Source organism: Dendrobates tinctorius, unplaced genomic scaffold (genome assembly GCF_039654945.1).
Source record: "Dendrobates tinctorius isolate UK_male_01 unplaced genomic scaffold, ASM3965494v1 ptg000342l, whole genome shotgun sequence".
NCBI lineage: Eukaryota > Metazoa > Chordata > Amphibia > Anura > Dendrobatidae > Dendrobates > Dendrobates tinctorius.
In genome coordinates this window covers 1,687,865-1,710,138 of record NW_027362008.1, presented here as the reverse complement: position 1 = coordinate 1,710,138, position 22,274 = coordinate 1,687,865, and the positions used below count along the sequence as shown (strand labels likewise).

The 22,274-nt window shown below is 51.6% G+C and overlaps 2 protein-coding genes across 3 annotated transcripts in view; both read left to right on the top strand.

Moving 5' to 3' along the window:
- LOC141074937 (uncharacterized) overlaps positions 1-22,274 on the top strand; it is a 153,404-nt gene that overhangs the window by 39,680 nt on the left and 91,450 nt on the right. The gene's annotated exons all lie outside the window — the stretch shown is intronic.
- LOC141074931 (uncharacterized) overlaps positions 1-22,274 on the top strand; it is a 1,026,924-nt gene that overhangs the window by 984,674 nt on the left and 19,976 nt on the right. For both annotated transcript variants that reach the window (XM_073562254.1, XM_073562256.1), the window contains exons 4-5: positions 9,985-10,108; positions 17,309-17,406. In XM_073562254.1, the coding sequence (XP_073418355.1) occupies positions 9,985-10,108; positions 17,309-17,406 (222 nt within the window). The remainder of the gene's footprint in view (positions 1-9,984; positions 10,109-17,308; positions 17,407-22,274) is intronic.

Genomic DNA, 22,274 nt, shown 5'->3' with positions numbered 1-22,274 from the left:
CACTGGAGGATTCTGGGTGATGAGCGGAGAGGTGACTGCTGGGACATTATACAGGACGGCACTGGAGGATTCTGGGTGATGAGCGGAGAGGTGACTGCTGGGACATTATACATGATGGCACTGGAGGATTCTGAGTGATGAGCGGAGAGGTGACTGCTGGGACATTATACAGGAGGGCACTGGAGGATTCTGGGTGATGAGTGGAGAGGTGACTGCTGGGACATTATACATGATGGCACTGGAGGATTCTGGGTGATGAGCGGAGAGGTGACTGCTGGGACATTATACATGATGGCACTGGAGGATTCTGGGTGATGAGCGGAGAGGTGACTGCTGGGACATTATACAGGACGGCACTGGAGGATTCTGGGTGATGAGCGGAGAGGTGACTGCTGGGACATTATACATGATGGCACTGGAGGATTCTGAGTGATGAGCGGAGAGGTGACTGCTGGGACATTATACAGGACGGCACTGGAGGATTCTGAGTGATGAGTGGAGAGGTGACTGCTGGGACATTATACAGGACGGCACTGGAGGATTCTGGGTGATGAGCGGAGAGGTGACTGCTGGGACATTATACAGGACTGGAGGATTCTGGGTGATGAGCGGAGAGGTGACTGCTGGGACATTATACAGGACTGGAGGATTCTGGGTGATGAGCGGAGAGGTGACTGCTGGGACATTATACAGGACGGCACTGGAGGATTCTGAGTGATGAGTGGAGAGGTGACTGCTGGGACATTATACAGGATTGCACTGGAGGATTCTGGGTGATGAGTGGAGAGGTGACTGCTGCGACATTATACAGGACGGCACTGGAGGATTCTGAGTGATGAGCGGAGAGGTGACTGCTGGGACATTATACAGGACGGCACTGGAGGATTCTGGGTGATGAGCGGAGAGGTGACTGCTGGGACATTATACAGGACGGCACTGGAGGATTCTGGGTGATGAGCGGAGAGGTGACTGCTGGGACATTATACATGATGGCACTGGAGGATTCTGAGTGATGAGCGGAGAGGTGACTGCTGGGACATTATACAGGACGGCACTGGAGGATTCTGAGTGATGAGTGGAGAGGTGACTGCTGGGACATTATACAGGACGGCACTGGAGGATTCTGGGTGATGAGCGGAGAGGTGACTGCTGGGACATTATACAGGACTGGAGGATTCTGGGTGATGAGCGGAGAGGTGACTGCTGGGACATTATACAGGACTGGAGGATTCTGGGTGATGAGCGGAGAGGTGACTGCTGGGACATTATACAGGACGGCACTGGAGGATTCTGAGTGATGAGTGGAGAGGTGACTGCTGGGACATTATACAGGATTGCACTGGAGGATTCTGGGTGATGAGTGGAGAGGTGACTGCTGCGACATTATACAGGACGGCACTGGAGGATTCTGAGTGATGAGCGGAGAGGTGACTGCTGGGACATTATACAGGACGGCACTGGAGGATTCTGGGTGATGAGCGGAGAGGTGACTGCTGGGACATTATACAGGACGGCACTGGAGGATTCTGAGTGATGAGTGGAGAGGTGACTGCTGGGACATTATACAGGACGGCACTGGAGGATTCTGGGTGATGAGCGGAGAGGTGACTGCTGGGACATTATACAGGACGTCACTGGAGGATTCTGGGTGATGAGCGGAGAGGTGACTGCTGGGACATTATACAGGACGGCACTGGAGGATTCTGAGTGATGAGCGGAGAGGTGACTGCTGGGACATTATACAGGACGGCACTGGAGGATTCTGGGTGATGAGCGGAGAGGTGACTGCTGGGACATTATACAGGACGTCACTGGAGGATTCTGGGTGATGAGCGGAGAGGTGACTGCTGGGACATTATACAGGACGGCACTGGAGGATTCTGAGTGATGAGTGGAGAGGTGACTGCTGGGACATTATACAGGATTGCACTGGAGGATTCTGGGTGATGAGTGGAGAGGTGACTGCTGGAACATTATACAGGACGGCACTGGAGGATTCTGAGTGATGAGTGGAGAGGTGACTGCTGGGACATTTTACAGGATTGCACTGGAGGATTCTGGGTGATGAGCGGAGAGGAGACTGCTGGGACATTATACAGGATGGCACTGGAGGATTCTGGGTAATGAGCGGAGAGGTGACTGCTGGGACATTATACAGGACGGCACTGGAGGATTCTGGGTGGTGAGCGGAGAGGTGACTGCTGGGACATTATACAGGACGGCACTGGAGGATTCTGGGTGGTGAGCGGAGAGGTGACTGCTGGGACATTATACAGGACGGCACTGGAGGATTCTGGGTGATGAGCGGAGAGGTGACTGCTGGGACATTATACAGGACGGCACTGGAGGATTCTGGGTGATGAGCGGAGAGGTGACTGCTGGGACATTATACAGGACGGCACTGGAGGATTCTGGGTGATGAGCGGAGAGGTGACTGCTGGGACATTATACAGGACGGCACTGGAGGATTCTAGGTGATGAGCAGAGAGGTGACTGCTGGGACATTATACAGGACGGCACTGGATGATTCTGGGTGATGAGCGGAGAGGTGACTGCTGGGACATTATACAGGACGGCACTGGAGGATTCTGGGTGATGAGCGGAGAGGAGACTGCTGGGACATTATACAGGACGGCACTGGAGGATTCTGGGTGATGAGTGGAGAGGTGACTGCTGGGACATTATACAGGATTGCACTGGAGGATTCTGGGTGATGAGTGGAGAGGTGACTGCTGGGACATTATACAGGATTGCACTGGAGGATTCTGAGTGATGAGCGGAGAGGTGACTGCTGGGACATTATACAGGACGTCACTGGAGGATTCTGGGTGATGAGCGGAGAGGAGACTGCTGGGACATTATACAGGACGGCACTGGAGGATTCTGAGTGATGAGTGGAGAGGTGACTGCTGGGACATTATACAGGATTGCACTGGAGGATTCTGGGTGATGAGTGGAGAGGTGACTGCTGGAACATTATACAGGACGGCACTGGAGGATTCTGAGTGATGAGCGGAGAGGTGACTGCTGGGACATTATACAGGATTGCACTGGAGGATTCTGGGTGATGAGCGGAGAGGAGACTGCTGGGACATTATACAGGATGGCACTGGAGGATTCTGGGTAATGAGCGGAGAGGTGACTGCTGGGACATTATACAGGACGGCACTGGAGGATTCTGGGTGGTGAGCGGAGAGGTGACTGCTGGGACATTATACAGGACGGCACTGGAGGATTCTGGGTGGTGAGCGGAGAGGTGACTGCTGGGACATTATACAGGACGGCACTGGAGGATTCTGGGTGATGAGCGGAGAGGTGACTGCTGGGACATTATACAGGATTGCACTGGAGGATTCTGGGTGATGAGCGGAGAGGAGACTGCTGGGACATTATACAGGATGGCACTGGAGGATTCTGGGTAATGAGCGGAGAGGTGACTGCTGGGACATTATACAGGACGGCACTGGAGGATTCTGGGTGGTGAGCGGAGAGGTGACTGCTGGGACATTATACAGGACGGCACTGGAGGATTCTGGGTGGTGAGCGGAGAGGTGACTGCTGGGACATTATACAGGACGGCACTGGAGGATTCTGGGTGATGAGCGGAGAGGTGACTGCTGGGACATTATACAGGACGGCACTGGAGGATTCTGGGTGATGAGCGGAGAGGTGACTGCTGGGACATTATACAGGACGGCACTGGAGGATTCTAGGTGATGAGCAGAGAGGTGACTGCTGGGACATTATACAGGACGGCACTGGATGATTCTGGGTGATGAGCGGAGAGGTGACTGCTGGGACATTATACAGGACGGCACTGGAGGATTCTGGGTGATGAGCGGAGAGGTGACTGCTGGGACATTATACAGTACGACACTGGAGGTTTCTGGGTGATGAGCGGAGAGGTGACTGCTGGGACATTATACAGGACGGCACTGGGGGATTCTGGGTGATGAGAGGAGAGGTGACTGCTGGGACATTATACAGGACGGCACTGGAGGATTCTGGGTGATGAGAGGAGAGGTGACTGCTGGGACATTATACAGGACGTCACTGGAGGATTCTGGGTGATGAGGGGAGAGGTGACTGCTGGGACATTATACAGGATGGCACTGGAGGATTCTGGATGATGAGCGGAGAGGTGACTGCTGGGACATTATACAGGACGGCACTGGAGGATTCTGGGTGATGAGGGGAGAGGTGACTGCTGGGACATTATACAGGACGGCACTGGAGGATTCTGGATGATGAGCGGAGAGGTGACTGCTGGGACATTATACAGGACGGCACTGGAGGATTCTGGGTGATGAGAGGAGAGGTGACTGCTGGGACATTATACAGGACGGCACTGGAGGATTCTGGGTGATGAGCGGAGAGGTGACTGCTGGGACATTATACAGGACGGCACTGGAGGATTCTGGGTGATGAGCGGAGAGGTGACTGCTGGGACATTATACAGGACGGCACTGGAGGATTCTGGGTGATGAGGGGAGAGGTGACTGCTGGGACATTATACAGGGCGGCACTGGAGGATTCTGGGTGATGAGCGGAGAGGTGACTGCTGGGACATTATACAGGACGGCACTGGAGGATTCTGGGTGATGAGCGGAGAGGTGACTGCTGGGACATTATACAGGACGGCACTGGAGGATTCTGGGTGATGAGCGCAGATGTGACTGCTGGGACATTATACAGGACGGCACTGGAGGATTCTGGGTGATGAGCGGAGAGGTGACTGCTGGGACATTATACAGGACGGCACTGGAGGATTCTGGGTGATGAGCGGAGAGGTGACTGCTGGGACATTATACAGGACAGCACTGGAGGATTCTGGGTGATGAGCGGAGAGGTGACTGCTGGGACATTATACAGGACGGCACTGGAGGATTCTGGGTGATGAGCGGAGAGGTGACTGCTGGGACATTATACAGGACGGCACTGGAGGATTCTAGGTGATGAGCGGAGAGGTGACTGCTGGGACATTATACAGGACGGCACTGGAGGATTCTGGGTGATGAGCGAAGAGGTGACTGCTGGGACATTATACAGGACGGCACTGGAGGATTCTGGGTGATGAGGGGAGAGGTGACTGCTGGGACATTATACAGGACGGCACTGGAGGATTCTGGGTGATGAGCGGAGAGGTGACTGCTGGGACATTATACAGGACGGCACTGGAGGATTCTAGGTGATGAGCGGAGAGGTGACTGCTGGGACATTATACAGGACGGCACTGGAGGATTCTGGGTGATGAGCGGAGAGGTGACTGCTGGGACATTATACAGGACGGCACTGGAGGATTCTGGGTGATGAGAGGAGAGGTGACTGTTGGGACATTATACAGGATGGCACTGGAGGATTCTGGGTGATGAGCGGAGAGGTGACTGCTGGGACATTATACAGGACGGCACTGGAGGATTCTGGGTGATGAGAGGAGAGGTGACTGCTGCGACATTATACAGGATGGCACTGGAGGATTCTGGGTGATGAGCGGAGAGGTGACTGCTGGGACATTATACAGGACGGCACTGGAGGATTCTGGGTGATGAGCGAAGAGGTGACTGCTGGGACATTATACAGGACGGCACTGGAGGATTCTGGGTGATGAGGGGAGAGGTGACTGCTGGGACATTATACAGGACGGCACTGGAGGATTCTGGGTGATGAGCGGAGAGGTGACTGTTGGGACATTATACAGGACGGCACTGGAGGATTCTGGGTGATGAGCGGAGAGGTGACTGTTGGGACATTATACAGGATGGCACTGGAGGATTCTGGGTGATGAGCGGAGAGGTGACTGCTGGGACATTATACAGGACGGCACTGGAGGATTCTGGGTGATGAGAGGAGAGGTGACTGCTGCGACATTATACAGGATGGCACTGGAGGATTCTGGGTGATGAGCGGAGAGGTGACTGCTGGGACATTATACAGGACGGCACTGGAGGATTCTGGGTGATGAGCGAAGAGGTGACTGCTGGGACATTATACAGGACGGCACTGGAGGATTCTGGGTGATGAGGGGAGAGGTGACTGCTGGGACATTATACAGGACGGCACTGGAGGATTCTGGGTGATGAGCGAAGAGGTGACAGCTGGGACATTATACAGGACGGCACTGGAGGATTCTGGGTGATGAGGGGAGAGGTGACTGCTGGGACATTATACAGGACGGCACTGGAGGATTCTTGGTGATTAGCGGAGAGGTGACTGCTGGGAGATTATACAGGACGGCACTGGAGGATTCTGGGTGATGAGCCGAGAGGTGACTGCTGGGACATTATACAGGACGGCACTGGAGGATTCTGGGTGATGAGCGGAGAGGTGACTTCTGGGACATTATACAGGACGGCACTGGAGGATTCTGGGTGATGAGCGGAGAGGTGACTGCTGGGACATTATACAGGACGGCACTGGAGGATTCTGGGTGATGAGCGGAGAAGTGACTGCTGGGACATTGTACAGGACGGCACTGGAGGATTCTGGGTGATGAGCGGAGAGGTGACTGCTGGGACATTATACAGGACGGCACTGGAGGATTCTGGGTGATGAGCGGAGAGGTGACTGCTGGGACATTATACAGGACGGCACTGGAGGATTCTGGGTGATGAGTGGAGAAGAGACTGCTGGGACATTATACAGGAGGGCACTGGAGGATTCTGGGTGATGAGGGGAGAGGTGACTGCTGGGACATTATACAGGACGGCACTGGAGGATTCTGGGTGATGAGCGAAGAGGTGACTGCTGGTACATTATACAGGACGGCACTGGAGGATTCTGGGTGATGAGCGGAGAAGAGACTGCTGGGACATTATACAGGAGGGCACTGGAGGATTCTGGGTGATGAGGGGAGAGGTGACTGCTGGGACATTATACAGGTTTGTACTGGAGGATTCTGGGTGATGAGCGGAGAAGAGACTGCTGGGACATTATACAGGAGGGCACTGGAGGATTCTGAGTGATGAGCGGAGAAGAGACTGCTGGGACATTATACAGGACGGCACTGGAGGATTCTGGGTGATGAGCGAAGAGGTGACTGCTGGGACATTATACAGGACGGCACTGGAGGATTCTGGGTGATGAGGGGAGAGGTGACTGCTGGGACATTATACAGGACGGCACTGGAGGATTCTGGGTGATGAGCGGAGAGGTGACTGCTGGGACATTATACAGGACGGCACTGGAGGATTCTGGGTGATGAGCGGAGAGGTGACTGCTGGGACATTATACAGGACGGCACTGGAGGATTCTAGGTGATGAGCGGAGAGGTGACTGCTGGGACATTATACAGGACAGCACTGGAGGATTCTGGGTGATGAACGGAGAGGTGACTGCTGGGACATTATACAGGACGGCACTGGAGGATTCTGGGTGATGAGCGGAGAGGTGACTGCTGGGACATTATACAGGACGGCACTGGAGGATTCTGGGTGATGAGCGGAGAGGTGACTGCTGGGACATTATACAGGACGGCACTGGAGGATTCTGGGTGATGAGAGGAGAGGTGACTGTTGGGACATTATACAGGATGGCACTGGAGGATTCTGGGTGATGAGCGGAGAGGTGACTGCTGGGACATTATACAGGACGGCACTGGAGGATTCTGGGTGATGAGAGGAGAGGTGACTGCTGCGACATTATACAGGATGGCACTGGAGGATTCTGGGTGATGAGCGGAGAGGTGACTGCTGGGACATTATACAGGACGGCACTGGAGGATTCTGGGTGATGAGCGAAGAGGTGACTGCTGGGACATTATACAGGACGGCACTGGAGGATTCTGGGTGATGAGGGGAGAGGTGACTGCTGGGACATTATACAGGACGGCACTGGAGGATTCTGGGTGATGAGCGGAGAGGTGACTGTTGGGACATTATACAGGACGGCACTGTAGGATTCTGGGTGATGAGCGGAGAGGTGACTGTTGGGACATTATACAGGATGGCACTGGAGGATTCTGGGTGATGAGCGGAGAGGTGACTGCTGGGACATTATACAGGACGGCACTGGAGGATTCTGGGTGATGAGAGGAGAGGTGACTGCTGCGACATTATACAGGATGGCACTGGAGGATTCTGGGTGATGAGCGGAGAGGTGACTGCTGGGACATTATACAGGACGGCACTGGAGGATTCTGGGTGATGAGCGAAGAGGTGACTGCTGGGACATTATACAGGACGGCACTGGAGGATTCTGGGTGATGAGGGGAGAGGTGACTGCTGGGACATTATACAGGACGGCACTGGAGGATTCTGGGTGATGAGCGAAGAGGTGACAGCTGGGACATTATACAGGACGGCACTGGAGGATTCTGGGTGATGAGGGGAGAGGTGACTGCTGGGACATTATACAGGACGGCACTGGAGGATTCTTGGTGATTAGCGGAGAGGTGACTGCTGGGAGATTATACAGGACGGCACTGGAGGATTCTGGGTGATGAGCGGAGAGGTGACTGCTGGGACATTATACAGGACGGCACTGGAGGATTCTGGGTGATGAGCGGAGAAGTGACTGCTGGGACATTGTACAGGACGGCACTGGAGGATTCTGGGTGATGAGCGGAGAGGTGACTGCTGGGACATTATACAGGACGGCACTGGAGGATTCTGGGTGATGAGCGGAGAGGTGACTGCTGGGACATTATACAGGACGGCACTGGAGGATTCTGGGTGATGAGTGGAGAAGAGACTGCTGGGACATTATACAGGAGGGCACTGGAGGATTCTGGGTGATGAGGGGAGAGGTGACTGCTGGGACATTATACAGGACGGCACTGGAGGATTCTGGGTGATGAGCGAAGAGGTGACTGCTGGTACATTATACAGGACGGCACTGGAGGATTCTGGGTGATGAGCGGAGAAGAGACTGCTGGGACATTATACATGAGGGCACTGGAGGATTCTGGGTGATGAGGGGAGAGGTGACTGCTGGGACATTATACAGGTTTGTACTGGAGGATTCTGGGTGATGAGCGGAGAAGAGACTGCTGGGACATTATACAGGAGGGCACTGGAGGATTCTGAGTGATGAGCGGAGAAGAGACTGCTGGGACATTATACAGGACGGCACTGGAGGATTCTGGGTGATGAGCCGAGAAGAGACTGCTGGGACATTATACAGGAGGGCACTGGAGGATTCTGGGTGATGAGGGGAGAGGTGACTGCTGGGACATTATACAGGAGGGCACTGGAGGATTCTGGGTGATGAGGGGAGAGGTGACTGCTGGGACATTATACAGGTTTGTACTGGAGGATTCTGGGTGATGAGCGGAGAAGAGACTGCTGGGACATTATACAGGAGGGCACTGGAGGATTCTGGGTGATGAGGGGAGAGGTGACTGCTGGGACATTATACAGGTTTGTACTGGAGGATTCTGGGTGATGAGCGGAGAAGAGACTGCTGGGACATTATACAGGACGGCACTGGAGGATTCTGGGTGATGAGCGGAGAAGAGACTGCTGGGACATTATACAGGAGGGCACTGGAGGATTCTGGGTGATGAGGGGAGAGGTGACTGCTGGGACATTATACAGGACGGCACTGGAGGTTTCTGGGTGATGAGCGGAGAAGAGACTGCTGGGACATTATACAGGACGGCACTGGAGGATTCTGGGTGATGAGCGGAGAGGTGACTGCTGGGACATTATACAGGACGGCACTGGAGGATTCTTGGTGATGAGAGGAGAGGTGACTGCTGGGACATTATACAGGACGGCACTGGAGGATTCTGGGTGATGAGCGGAGAGGTGACTGCTGGGACATTATACAGGACGGCACTGGAGGATTCTGGGTGATGAGCGGAGAGGTGACTGCTGGGACATTATACAGGACGGCACTGGAGGATTCTGGGTGATGAGAGGAGAGTTGATTGCTGGGACATTATACAGGACGGCACTGGAGGATTCTGGGTGATGAGAGGAGAGGTGACTGCTGGGACATTATACAGCACTGGAGGATTCTGGGTGATGACGGTGTTGTTGTCAGGTTCCTATAAGGTGTCAGGACGTCGCTGTCTATCTCTCCATGGAGGAGTGGGAGTATCTAGAAGGACACCAGGATCGGTACCAGGCGGTGATGATGGAGGAGCTCCGGCCTCTTACACCACGAGGTGAGCAGCGCGGCTCCTTGTTGGCTCCGGTGGATGTGATGACGTCTCTCCGGCGTCCTCCTATAATAGATGAGTTTTCTCCAGACTTGCTCTGGTTTTCTCTACATTTTCTCTGTCTGACAACAGCTTTCATTTCCCTGATTATTTTCTTCTGATCTGTGAGTCGCGGTTTCTCCGCTGTCGTCTCGTCTTCATCAGTCTTGAGTCTTCGTTCTCTTCTTTCAGAATCTTTCTCCTTCCTTAGAGCATCGGTCACATTTTCTCTGCAGATGTCCCGTCCTTTTGTCCGTTCTCTCCTGTTAGTTCTTTCGGTCCCGATGTCTGTTGTGGATTGTTACTCAGCAGAGTCGGGGTTAATTTATTGATGATTTTCTCCCTAATCCGCTGTCGCTCGTCCATCCCTCAGAATCAGTGCAGGCTCAATGTCGTCATCAGTCGTGGTCAGCGTCCGGCTGCTCCCTCTTGGCTGATACTTGTGTGCCCCATGGGAAATAACAATGTAAATTTCCTCTCACCAGATACAGAGGACGGGGTCTCTAGCGCCTCTTATAGGACGCTGCAATCCTAGAAATCAATATCAATGTTTCTCCATCCCCCATGACGGCACCACGGAGAGAGGGGATCCACCTCACGGGGACAGGAAACCTACCGATAAAAAGACGGTACCTCTGTCCCGCATCAGTTGGTTTTCTGTCCCCTTAGGGAACCTACAGACTTACCAGATGCCGGGGCCGATCAGTCTGGATGATGGCAGCGGGAGCCCCGTGTCCCAGCTGGGGCGGTTGCCCGAGGCGCCACCGCTGGGATCAGCGGGCATCCAGGGTGTGCAGGGGGAGAGGCGGCAGCATGAAGATCCGTCCTCCCTCAGGATGGCGTCCTACATGGCGGCTGGAGCAGGTACCGGGGTTGGAGAAGCGCCAGCTGGCGCAGGTATCCCTCGCGCGCCCGCAATCACAGCGATACGGCAGCAGCAGCCGTTAGGAGTCCTGACGCAGCAAGGAGTCCAGGGGGGCAGGGGTCCCAAAGGACAAGCTGCATGCAGATCCGGGGCCCACGTCTGATTTGGTATCCTTCTTCAGTCTGGCGGGTAAGTGGACTACGTGAACGTATATGCTGTAATTAGGGCCTGTCCTCCTCTTATAGGGGAAGAAGTGCAGACAGAAGGCCAACCACAAGATTTGCCCACTTTGTAAGGAGGAACGCCCCACGGCATGGGAAAAAGGGCTCTGCCAGTCCTGCATTGAACATACAATATGCAAGGAATCCCCAGGGTTCGCTTCTGACCTTAGAGCCCTAATTGCCCACCAGGTGGATAACACCTTCAAACCCCTTCAGGGAAAAAGCAAAAAGCATAAGAAACTCAAAAGTAAGGAACCCGAGTCAGATCCTAGTCATAGGGAGATCGAATCGTCGTCATCGGACACAGATAGCTCCTCGTCCTCTGCGGATGAAGGTCGCAGCTGCTTCCCTATAGAAGAGACGGATAACTTAATAAAGGCTATCAGAACCACTATGGGGCTAGTAGACACCAGGCCTAAAAGAACCATTCAGGACGCCATGTTTAGTGGGTTGGAGCAGAAGAAAAGGAGGTCTTTTCCCATGAACGATAAAATCCTGGCGCTCATACAGAGGGAGTGGAAAAGGCCAGAGAAAAAGGGCCTCCTAGCACCAAAAAGGAAATACCCCTTTGAGGAGCCAAGCTGTTTGTTTTGGGACAAAGCGCCGAAAGTGGACGTAGCCATAGCAAAAGCCTCGAAAAAATTTTCTCTACCGTTCGAGGACATGGGGACGCTGAAAGACCCTATGGACAAAAAAACGGATACATTCCTAAAAGGATCCTGGGAAGCAGCCGGAGGAGGACTAAAACCCGCTATAGCTGCCACTTGCATAGCCAGAGCCCTGATGGTGTGGCAGGACCAGCTGGACAACCATCTAAGGAACAAAACGCCAAGGGGAGCAATCCTGGACTCCGTCCAGTTAATGAAAGGAGCAGCGGCATTTCTAGCGGACGCATCCGCGGATTCAATCAGGTTGACAGCCAGGGCAGCCTCATTCTCGAATGCATCTAGAAGGGCTCTATGGCTCAAGTTCTGGACGGGAGACCTGCAAACAAAAACAAAGTTGTGCTCCATCCCCTGTGAAGGTTAATTCCTTTTCGGGCCTACACTGGACGACATACTTGAGAAAGCAGGGGATAAAAAGAAGTCTTTCCCTAACCCATCCGATTTCCCCTTCAAACGTTTTCGGAGCAGGAAATTTATCCAAAGGAAGCCACCTAAAAACTCCCAGGATAAGTGGGAAGATAGAAGAGGCAAAGGGAAGGGGTTCATGTTCGGGAAACCGGCAGACAAGAAGCAACCCCAATGAAGGTGTCTCCCAGGTAGGGGGAAGATTGAGCCTCTTCTTCCCGACCTGGGAAAAGATATCAAGCAGTTCCTGGATCCTAAGTATCGTAGAAACAGGTCTCAAATTAAAATTCCACAGCTCACCCAAACCCTCTTTCGTAGTGACCCCACAGAGGCAGTCGATAGAAGAGCAAGTTGCAGTACAACAGGAGATTCAGACCCTGGTGGAGAAATCGGTGTTGCAGGAGGTTCCCCACCAAGAAAAAGGAGAAGGCTTCTATTCCTGATCTTCTTGCGGAAAAAACCAGATGGGACGTTCAGGACGATAGTGAACCTAAAAAGGTTAAACAAATGCCTAGTGATTCCTCCATTCAAGATGGAAACAATAAAATCTGCAGTAAAGATGTTGTTTCCAGCTTGCTACATGACGGTACTCGACTTGAAAGATGCGTACTATCATGTCCCCATACACACGGACTACCGCCGGTTTCTCAGAATAGCAGTCACGATAGGGGGAGAAATAAAGCATTACCAATTCAAAGCCCTCCTATTCGGGCTGGTCATCGCCCCGAGAGTATTCATGAAAATCATATCAGAGGTCATGGCACACTTGAGAGAACAGGACGTCCTAATAGTCCCATACTTGGACGGCTTCCTAGTAGTAGACAACTCACCCGGTCATTGCAGAGACCAGTTGAATCAGACTATGGAATCTTTGTCCAACCTAGGTTGGCTGCTGAACCTACCAAAATCTCTGTTAATTCTGAGCCAAGTGCAAGAATATTTGGGCATAACCATAGATTCCATCAGGCAGGAGTGCCGGCTCACCGAAGGGAAAAGGCTACACATAGAACAGCTAGCAACAGGAGCAATAACACGGACACTAATGACACTCAGGAAGGCCATCTCCTTGCTCGGCTCTATGACAGCCTGAGTACCAGCTGTCCAGTGGGCCCATGCTCATACAAGAGATCTCCAGTGGGAGATACTAGAGGCAGAGATTTCTCTTCACGGGAATTTAGAAGGGCAGTTAAACATCTCAGCCATAACAGCTCGCTCTCTACAGTGGTGGACGAAACCATCCAACCTATCCAGGGGGGTTCCTTGAGTGATACCGGTCCCTCAGATCCTTACTACAGATGCAAGCCCCAGGGGGTGGGGGGCTCACTGGGACAACCAGGTAGCACAAGGAGCCTGGACAGGGAACGAAAAGACAGCCTCCTCGAATATGAAGGAGCTATTAGCGGTGAAGCGCGCCCTCCTGTATTTTCTAAACTCCCTCAGAGGCCACCACGTAAGAGTGTTCTCAGACAACAGCACTGTAGTGGCTTACTTTAATCATCAGGGGGGCACGAGATCCCGTACCCTTATGGAGGTGACAAAGTCAATTTTCCACTTTGCAGAGGGGAACCTAGGCTCACTGACGGCATTACACATAAAAGGGTCAGACAATGTGATGGCGGTCTTTCTAAGTCGCACACAGCTAAGACAGGGCGAATGGGAGTTGAACCAGGAAGTTTTCAATCAGATCACAAAGCTATGGGGAAAACCCAACATAGACCTATTCGCCAACAAGACGAATCGGAAAGTGAAAACATTCTGTTCCATAGACCCATCCGGGGACCCGATAGCCATGGACGCCCTTATGATCCCCTGACACTTTCCCCTTGCATATGCGTTCCCACCAATAGCCTTAATTCCATCAGTTCTGAGGAAGATTTGGGAGGGCAAAGCAAGGGTAATATTAATAGCCCCCTTCTGGCCGAGAAGGACGTGGTTCTCTTGGTTGAGGAGAATGTCCATCTCCGATCCTTAGGTCCTCCCGGTTATCCCGAACTTACTCTCCCAATGCCCAGTACTGCACCCCCAGGTGGAGAACCTACATATGACGGCCTGGAATTTGAAAGGGCTCTATTAACCAACAGAGGCTTCTCCCAAAATTTAGTATCCACTCTACTGCGAAGCAGGAAGCTGATAACCACTAAACAGTACGGGAGGGTATGGAGGAAGTTCCTTTCAGTATCAATGGCTAGTCCAAAGGGGAAGGTACCCATATGAAAGATCTTAGAGTTCCTACAAAGGGGCTTAGAGCAAGGCTTAGCTACCAGCACAGGTTCAAGTGGCAGCCCTGGGGGCCCTATACAACTGTGACTTGGCAGGGAATCGTTGGGTGTCCAGGTTCATTAAGGCAGCCGGTAGATCCAGGCCGTGTCTTCCCTAAACACCCCTCCCTGCGATCTAAACTTGATACTCTCAGCCCTGACCAAGCCGCCCTTTGAGCCTATGCAGGAATCACCGCTAAAATTAATATCTCTCAAGACCTCCCTTTTGGTAGCCCTCACATCAGCCCGTAGAATTAGCGACATCCAGGCCCTGTCACCCTTCCCTCCATTTACACAGATTCTGGATGACAGGGTGGTACTTAGGACAGACCCAGCCTATCTGCCGAAGGTAGCGTCCCGATTCCACAGAACTCAGGAAATCTCTCTCACCTCCTTTTGCCCCAATCCCAAAAACAAGGGAGAAGAGACCTTGCACACATTAGATGTCAGGAGATGCCTAATGGAATACTTAGCGGCAACCAGGGAGTGTAGGAAGGATAGGTCTCTTTTTGTCTGCTTCCAGGGGCCAAAGAAAGGGCGAAAGGCATCAAAGAGCACGCTTGCGAGGTGGATAAGGGACGCCATCACCTTGTCGTACTCATCAGAAGGCGCAGACATCCCAGGCAGAATAACGGCCCATTCCACAAGAGCGGTGTCAACTTCCTGGGCAGAGAGAGCAGGCGTCTCCATTGAGCAGATATGTAGAGCCGCTACTTGGTCCTCTCCTTCAACTTTTTTCAACCACTATCGGCTGGACCTAGCCACCTCCTCAGACTTAACGTTTGGCAGAAGGGTGCTGGAGGCAGTGGCCCCCCCTAATAGATAGTCTTTGCAATTCTCTCCGTGGTGCCGTCATGGGGGAAGGAGAAAATCGTAGTTACTTACCGTTAACGGTATTTCTCTGATCCCATGACAGCACCCGTATATTCCCTCCCTACACGCGTGGGGTGCGCACTTATTGTAAATACAGTTTAGTCAAAAAGTCACGTGGTGTCTCCTCTACGCAGTTTAATGATTATAGAAATTCCTTTTTCTTAGAGTGTTGTGTTAGTATTAGGCTGAAGTTCCGTTAATGCTCTGTAAAAAAACTGATGCGGGAGAGAGGTACCACCTTTTTCGGTAGGGAGGTGATCTTTATGTTTTTGATGTTTTTTTTCTTATGGCGTTTACCGTGTGAGAGAAAACCTGACGTGACAATGACAAATATGTTTATACTTTTTTTTTTTGTTCTCATTTTTGGAGACAAAGCAAAACTAATGCGGATTACAACCTGAGATCCTATTCATACCGGGCTTTATAGTGAAACCTTGGTGGCAGAGACAGGGGTGTTCTGGAGGCCAAAGGCGGTCATAGCGGGCTCTAATGCTGAGCTGGTTGTCAGTCAGAGCCGGCGGCTTGGTACCAGCCGCCGCTCTCTGCACACTGATTGGTGACTGTAGCTGCTCCGGCCGAAATGCCATGACCAGAAGTCGAAAGCTGCCGAGTGTGACTAAAGTTCATTTCCTCCCAGCAGCGGGGCTCTCAGTGCTGACACCGGGCAGGTTCAGTATGTTATTAATCTGCAGGTTAACCCTATGTCTGCAGGTTATTAGCATTGTTTTACATGACAGGTTCCCTTTAAATGGCACTGTCAGGCTGTCAGTGGCAGTGAACTGGTTAAACAGTAGGAATCAGAGTTTGAGCCACAGATCCGCGCATGGTATCCTCCATGATTGAACACTAGATATCAGGAAGGGGTTAATGGGCCTTATCACATGACGTCAGAATGCATGGGACAGGGTGTCCTAGACTCAGGGGCTCAATGACAGCAAAATGTCAGGGGGTCTGCTCTTTCTCTTCATGGGGTCTGATCAGTACAATACAAGTGGGATGGGGACGCAGGTGTTGGCCCTGCAGGGACATCGGGCCGCACAAGGGTGAAAATAATAAGTCCAAGTCTCCCGTTTGTTCAGTAGAATATGTATTATGGGGCTTTTCTGTGGAATCTGACCAGACAATCTCTCCTTGGCTCCCCGTGTACATCAGTCAGCGCCCATGACCCCGGTGTCTGCTCTCTAGTTGTCATTTCTACACATTGATAGGCACTAACCACTGCGTACCGGGTGCTCCCGACAACACCGTCCTCCCGTGCACTTGCTGACTATTTTTGTGTTTATATCGAGGCGGATGTTGGGATTTATCTCTTTAAAAATTAATAAAATACAGTAACTCGTGTTATAATAGGAGGACAGCAGGTTCTCTCCTCTTAGAGTGATCCCAGAGGATCCTGTCCAGGAGGGAGGCTGTATCCTCATGATGACCTCATGATCTCTCAGAAAACAATCACTGGTAAATGGTAACCGTCCTTACCCCAAACTCCATAACGGTGAATTAGGAGAGAAGAAACCGCTGGATAGAAATGTGGAGCTTTCTCCAGCTCCTCTGTGGTTCCATCCCTGGTGGATAGGATTCTTGGAGAAGTTGTGTTTCTTAGTGCGGCTCCTCCATCTGACTGACGAGGGTCTTCTCTGTCCTTCTCCTCAGGGTCCTCATCCTCCGAGTGCAGAGCAGAGAGCATTAGGCTTTGGCCTTGCTGATTATCACTTCATACTTGGGCCCCACAATGTGCTGGGACCTCGGTACCGGTGGTGAGGACCACAACAATGTAATTTAGTCCCTGATACATAAACATAGAATTACTGGTTCTGAGAGACGTGTCTCATATATAGACAGATACACGGCAGATCATGTATTCAGTCTGTGTGTCTCCACAGAAGGATCCAGGAGGAGAAACCCACCAGAGAGATGTCCCCGTCCTCTGTATTCCCAGGACTGTCCAGAGGAGAATCACAACATCCTGGAGGATCATCAGGTAGATGACTCTGAAGCCCCCATAACATCTGACTGTAATGACTCAGGGCTGGTGTCACAGGGGATTACGTCTAGGGGGCGCTGCAGGGTTAACAGGGATGCAGAGCGGACAGCGGTTCACGCACGCCGCTACAAGAGGGGAGAGCGGGAGCCTGAAACAAGCTGGGTGCGCGAAGCATGGAGAGACGAGGGAGGCGGAGTTAACCTGCCGGGAGGACGGGAGCGTGGGATCCGAAGCAGGAGACGATAGCGTAGTCGGAGGAGAGCCGAGGGGCGGAAGCCAGACGGGAGAGTAGTCGGGTGAGCTGAGGGGTCAAGGAACGAGGAAAGATGGAACAGTACAGAAGCGGAGGACAGAAGCAATAGTCAGGGGACAAACCAGGTCATACACAGCAGAGCTCAGTCAAACAGAGGCACAACGATTACAGATGAGTAACCCGGGTCAGCTCCTCTAGCCGAGTAGTATCACTGACACCGGACCCAGGAAACACCAGAATTAAATAGCTGCCCCAGAACCAAAGAGAGGTAAACTAAATTAACTCTGACCTGACCAGGACTGAGACAGAATCACCCCGTCCTGAGTCATGACAGTGTCCCCCTCTCAACGGGGGGCCCACTGGACCCCCAGGAAACCGGGCATGAAAGGATCGAACCAAATGATTGGCATGAATCGACCGCACCGGAACCCAAGATGGGTCCTCCGGACTATAACCCTTCTAGTATACCAGATACTGAAGGGCACGATGGACCATCCGAGTATCCATGATGCGCTGCACTTCGAACTCCATCTGGCCATCTACCAAAATGGGTGGCGAGGGAACCAATGACCCCTCCTTAACAGCCCCAATGGTTTCAACAGGGCCCTATGAAATACATTGGGGATCCTAAAGGACGGGAGGCGCAACCGAAACACCACCGAGTTAACTACTTCCGTGATTTCATAAGGGCCAATAAAGTTAGGCCCCAGTTTCGCTGAAGGAACCTTAAGTTTAATATTCCCAGTAGAAAGCCAAACTTTTTCCCCAACCCGGAGCGTAGGTCCCACTGCCCGTCTTTTGTCTGCAAAAACCTTAAACTTCCTCTGAGCCTCCCCAATATTTGTTTGGACCTCCTGCCATAATTCCCCAACCGCTGTACCACCACATCAGCCCCTGGGCACCCAGAGTCCAAACGGGAAAACTCCCCGATGTGTGCGTTAAACCCTTAATTGCAGAAGAAAGGGGACATGCCTGTGGAGTGATCAACCCGGTTATTGAATGCAAACTCCGCTACTGGTAAGGCATCACACCAATCATCCTGTCTAGTAGTAGACAGCGCAAAATTTGCTCCAAAGACTGGTTGGTCCGCTCAGTCTGACCATTGGACTCTGGATGGTATGCGGCGAAAAGGACAACACAACACCCAACCTTTTACAAAAGGCCCTCCAAAACCTGGACACAAACTGCACTCCTTGATCAGACACCACACTCAAGGGCACACCATGCAGCCGAACCACATGCTGCACAAAGAACCTAGACAAGGTCTCTGCAGAGGGCAAAGCCACTGTGGGTACGAAGTGTGCTTGTTTAGAAAACCTGTCCACCACCACCCATATGACAGTATTCCCCTTGGAAGAGGGAAGATTGGTGATAAAATCCATAGACAAATGTGCCAACTGTCTATCAGGAATTAGCAAAGGCATCAATTCCCCGGCCGGCTGGCTATGGGAGCTCTTAGCACGGGCACAAACTTCACAGGCAGACACAAACTTCCTCACATCCGACATAAGCGAGGACCACCAAAAAACCCTCGCAATGGCCCCATGAGTAGCTGAGATTCCAGGATGTCCACTCAGAGCCGAGTCATGGAACTCCCGGAGAACCCCGAGATAAAACTGAATTGAAACAGTTTATCCACCGGTTTAGAAGGAGGATCCTGTGACTCAGCTTCTCGAATCTCCCGTTCCAATATGACGACACATGAGCCACCACCACCCCGGGTTGAAGGATGGAGGTTCGGGGGGAGATACTGGATCCAGACTCTATGACAAGGCATCAGCCTTAAAATTCTTGGACCCAGGACAAAAAGTGATCTAGAACTGGAAACGGGGGAAAAAAAAGAGACCACCTTTCCTGCCTCTTGGTCAATCTTTTAGCAGACACAATGTATGCCAGGTTCTTGTGATCGGTAACCACAGTAATTGGATGCACCGCCCTCTCCAAAAAATGCCTACATTCCTCAAAAGCCAAATTAACAGCCAGAAGTTCCCGATTGCCCACGTCATAGTTCCTCTCTGCCGGGGAGAACTTCTTAGCAAAGAAGGCGCATGGCCTCAGATTGGTCAATGTGGCTGGCCCCTGAGACAACACCGCCCCCACCCCCACCTCTGAGGTGTCAACCTCTACCACAAAGTGTTCAGATGGATCTGGTTGAACCAGGACTGGGGCAGTCATGAAGCATTTTTTCAAAGACAAAAACGCCGCTACAGCTGAGGCTGACCAGTTCTTCACATTAGCCCCTTTCTGCGTCAAATCAATGAGGGGCTTGACCACTTGAGAGAAGCCCCTAATAAACCCCCGATAATAATTGGTGAATCCCAAGAAGCTTTGACGTCCTTTCAGGTCATGGGGCTGTACCCAATCCACAATGGCCTGAACCTTCTTGGGATCCATACAAAACATGAAAACCACAGAAAGAGGAAAAATCCTCCAATGTTTGAGAAAAAAAAAACAAGAACAGGCAGAGATGCTTACCTGTATGGACAGGCCTCAATACAAATGCACTAACAGGGTGCAGCGGACCCAAGAGAGATGGCAACTGCACAGATGCAATAATACCTAATAAAACAGTCAGCCTACAATCAGGGATTGGCCGTGTGTCACATCAGTGCAAAAAAGATAAAATCCATATATGGCAATGTTCACACAGGGAATGCAGAGTATATGGTTCACAGCCTCTTAGTAACACCATATAGAGGGGCTGCCTAGTGCCAACTAAAATGCATCCCGTGTGAACAGAGGCCACAGTTTACTGCCTGCACCCCGAAAAAATATATAAAGTGCACAAAAACATATCAATATACGTAAGGTATTTTTTCAGGGTGCAGTCGGGCCCAAATGGTTCCGTAAACTGTGGCCTCTGTTCACACGGGATGCATTATAGTTAGCACTGGGCAGTTGCCATTTCACTTGGGTCCGCTGCACCCTGTTAGTGCATTTGTACTGAGGCCTGTCCATACAGGTAAGCATCTCTGCCTGTTCTTGGTTTTTTTGATCCATATGAAACCCCTCGCCGGATACAATGAACCCAAAAAAAGACAGTTCCTGGACAAAAATGAGCATTTCTCTAACTTAGCAAAGAGCTTGTTCTCCTTGAGTTTCTGGAGAACTGCTAGAAGATGAGCAATATGGTCCTGCTTATCAGATGAATAAGCCAGAATATAATCTAAATATATAACCACAAACCACACAATGAAATCAGAGAACACATAATTGATGAAGTTCTGGAAGACCGCTAGTGCATTGGTCAGACTGAATGGCATAACTAAACAACCCCTCAGAAGTGAGAAATGCAGACTTCCACTCATCCTCTTCCCGTACCCAGATAATGTTATATGCCCCCCGCAAGTCCAGCTTTGAAAACCATTTGGCCCTTGACAATTGGTTACACTCGGGAATGAGTGGAAGAGGGTATGTGTTTCTTACAGTAATCTTATTAAGTTCCCGAAAGTCGAGGCATGGGCGGAGACCACCGTCTTTTTTTTTTTTTGACAAAAAGAATCCTGCAGCTACAGGAGACACAGAAGGGCGGATATGACCCTTGTGGAGACGCTTAGATATATATTCCTTCATGGTGGCCAGAAAGGTTGAATAATCTGGCCTTAGGCAATTTAGCCCCAGGAATCAGGCCAATAGCACAATCAAAAGGGCGGTACGGTGGTAACCCCTCAGCCTCACTTTCGGAGAACTCATCCTCGAAGTCCTTCAGGTACTCCGGAATACCCTCCAGACTGACGGACGACACGGATGCAGACATCAGACATTTATAAAGTTGATCCTTCTACAATGTGACAGCCCTTTAGATATTTGTAGACAGCTATTAAGTCTCCTCTCAGTCTTCTCTTTTGCAAACTAAACATTCCCAAATCCTGCAACCTTTCCTCATAAGACAGGGTATGCAGACCGGTCACCATTCTGGTCGCTCTTTTCTGAACTTGCTCCAGTTTCTTGATGTCTTTTTTAAAATGTGGTGCCCAAAACTGGACACAGAGCCCACCTTAAGGATGAATTATTTTTATACGGAATGGATCCCGTCCTTGGTAAGAGGTGTAGAGTCAATAGCCACAACCTTCATGGGCGTCCCCAACCTGACTGTCCCTATCTCACAATGTGCCATCAATTTAGAGTCCATTAAATTCACTGAGGACCCGCAATCTACAAAAGCAGAAGAGGGGAAAAAACAATTGTTCACACCAATTTCTACTTTCAGCAAAAATTTGAAAACTGAGGAAAAAAGTAACTGAGCGTCTGGGTAGCTGCTATGGAGAGCCGAGGGAGACGGAGCTAACAACCCGATGGGAGCGCGGGATCCGAAGCACGAGACCATAGCGTAGTCAGAGGTGAGCCGAGGGTCGGAAGCCAGACGGGAGGGTGTGAACCAAAGGGCTAGACGGGAGAGTAGTCAGGGGTGAGCCGGGTCTAGGAACCAGGAAAGACGGAACAGTACAGAAGCGTAAGACAGAAGCAATAGTCAGGGGACAAACCGGGTCATACACATCAGAGCTCAGTCAAACAGAGACACAATGATTACAGATAACCTGGGTCAGCTCCTCTAGCCGAGTAAACGGAAGTATCACCGATACCGGACCCTGAAAACACCAGAATTAAATTG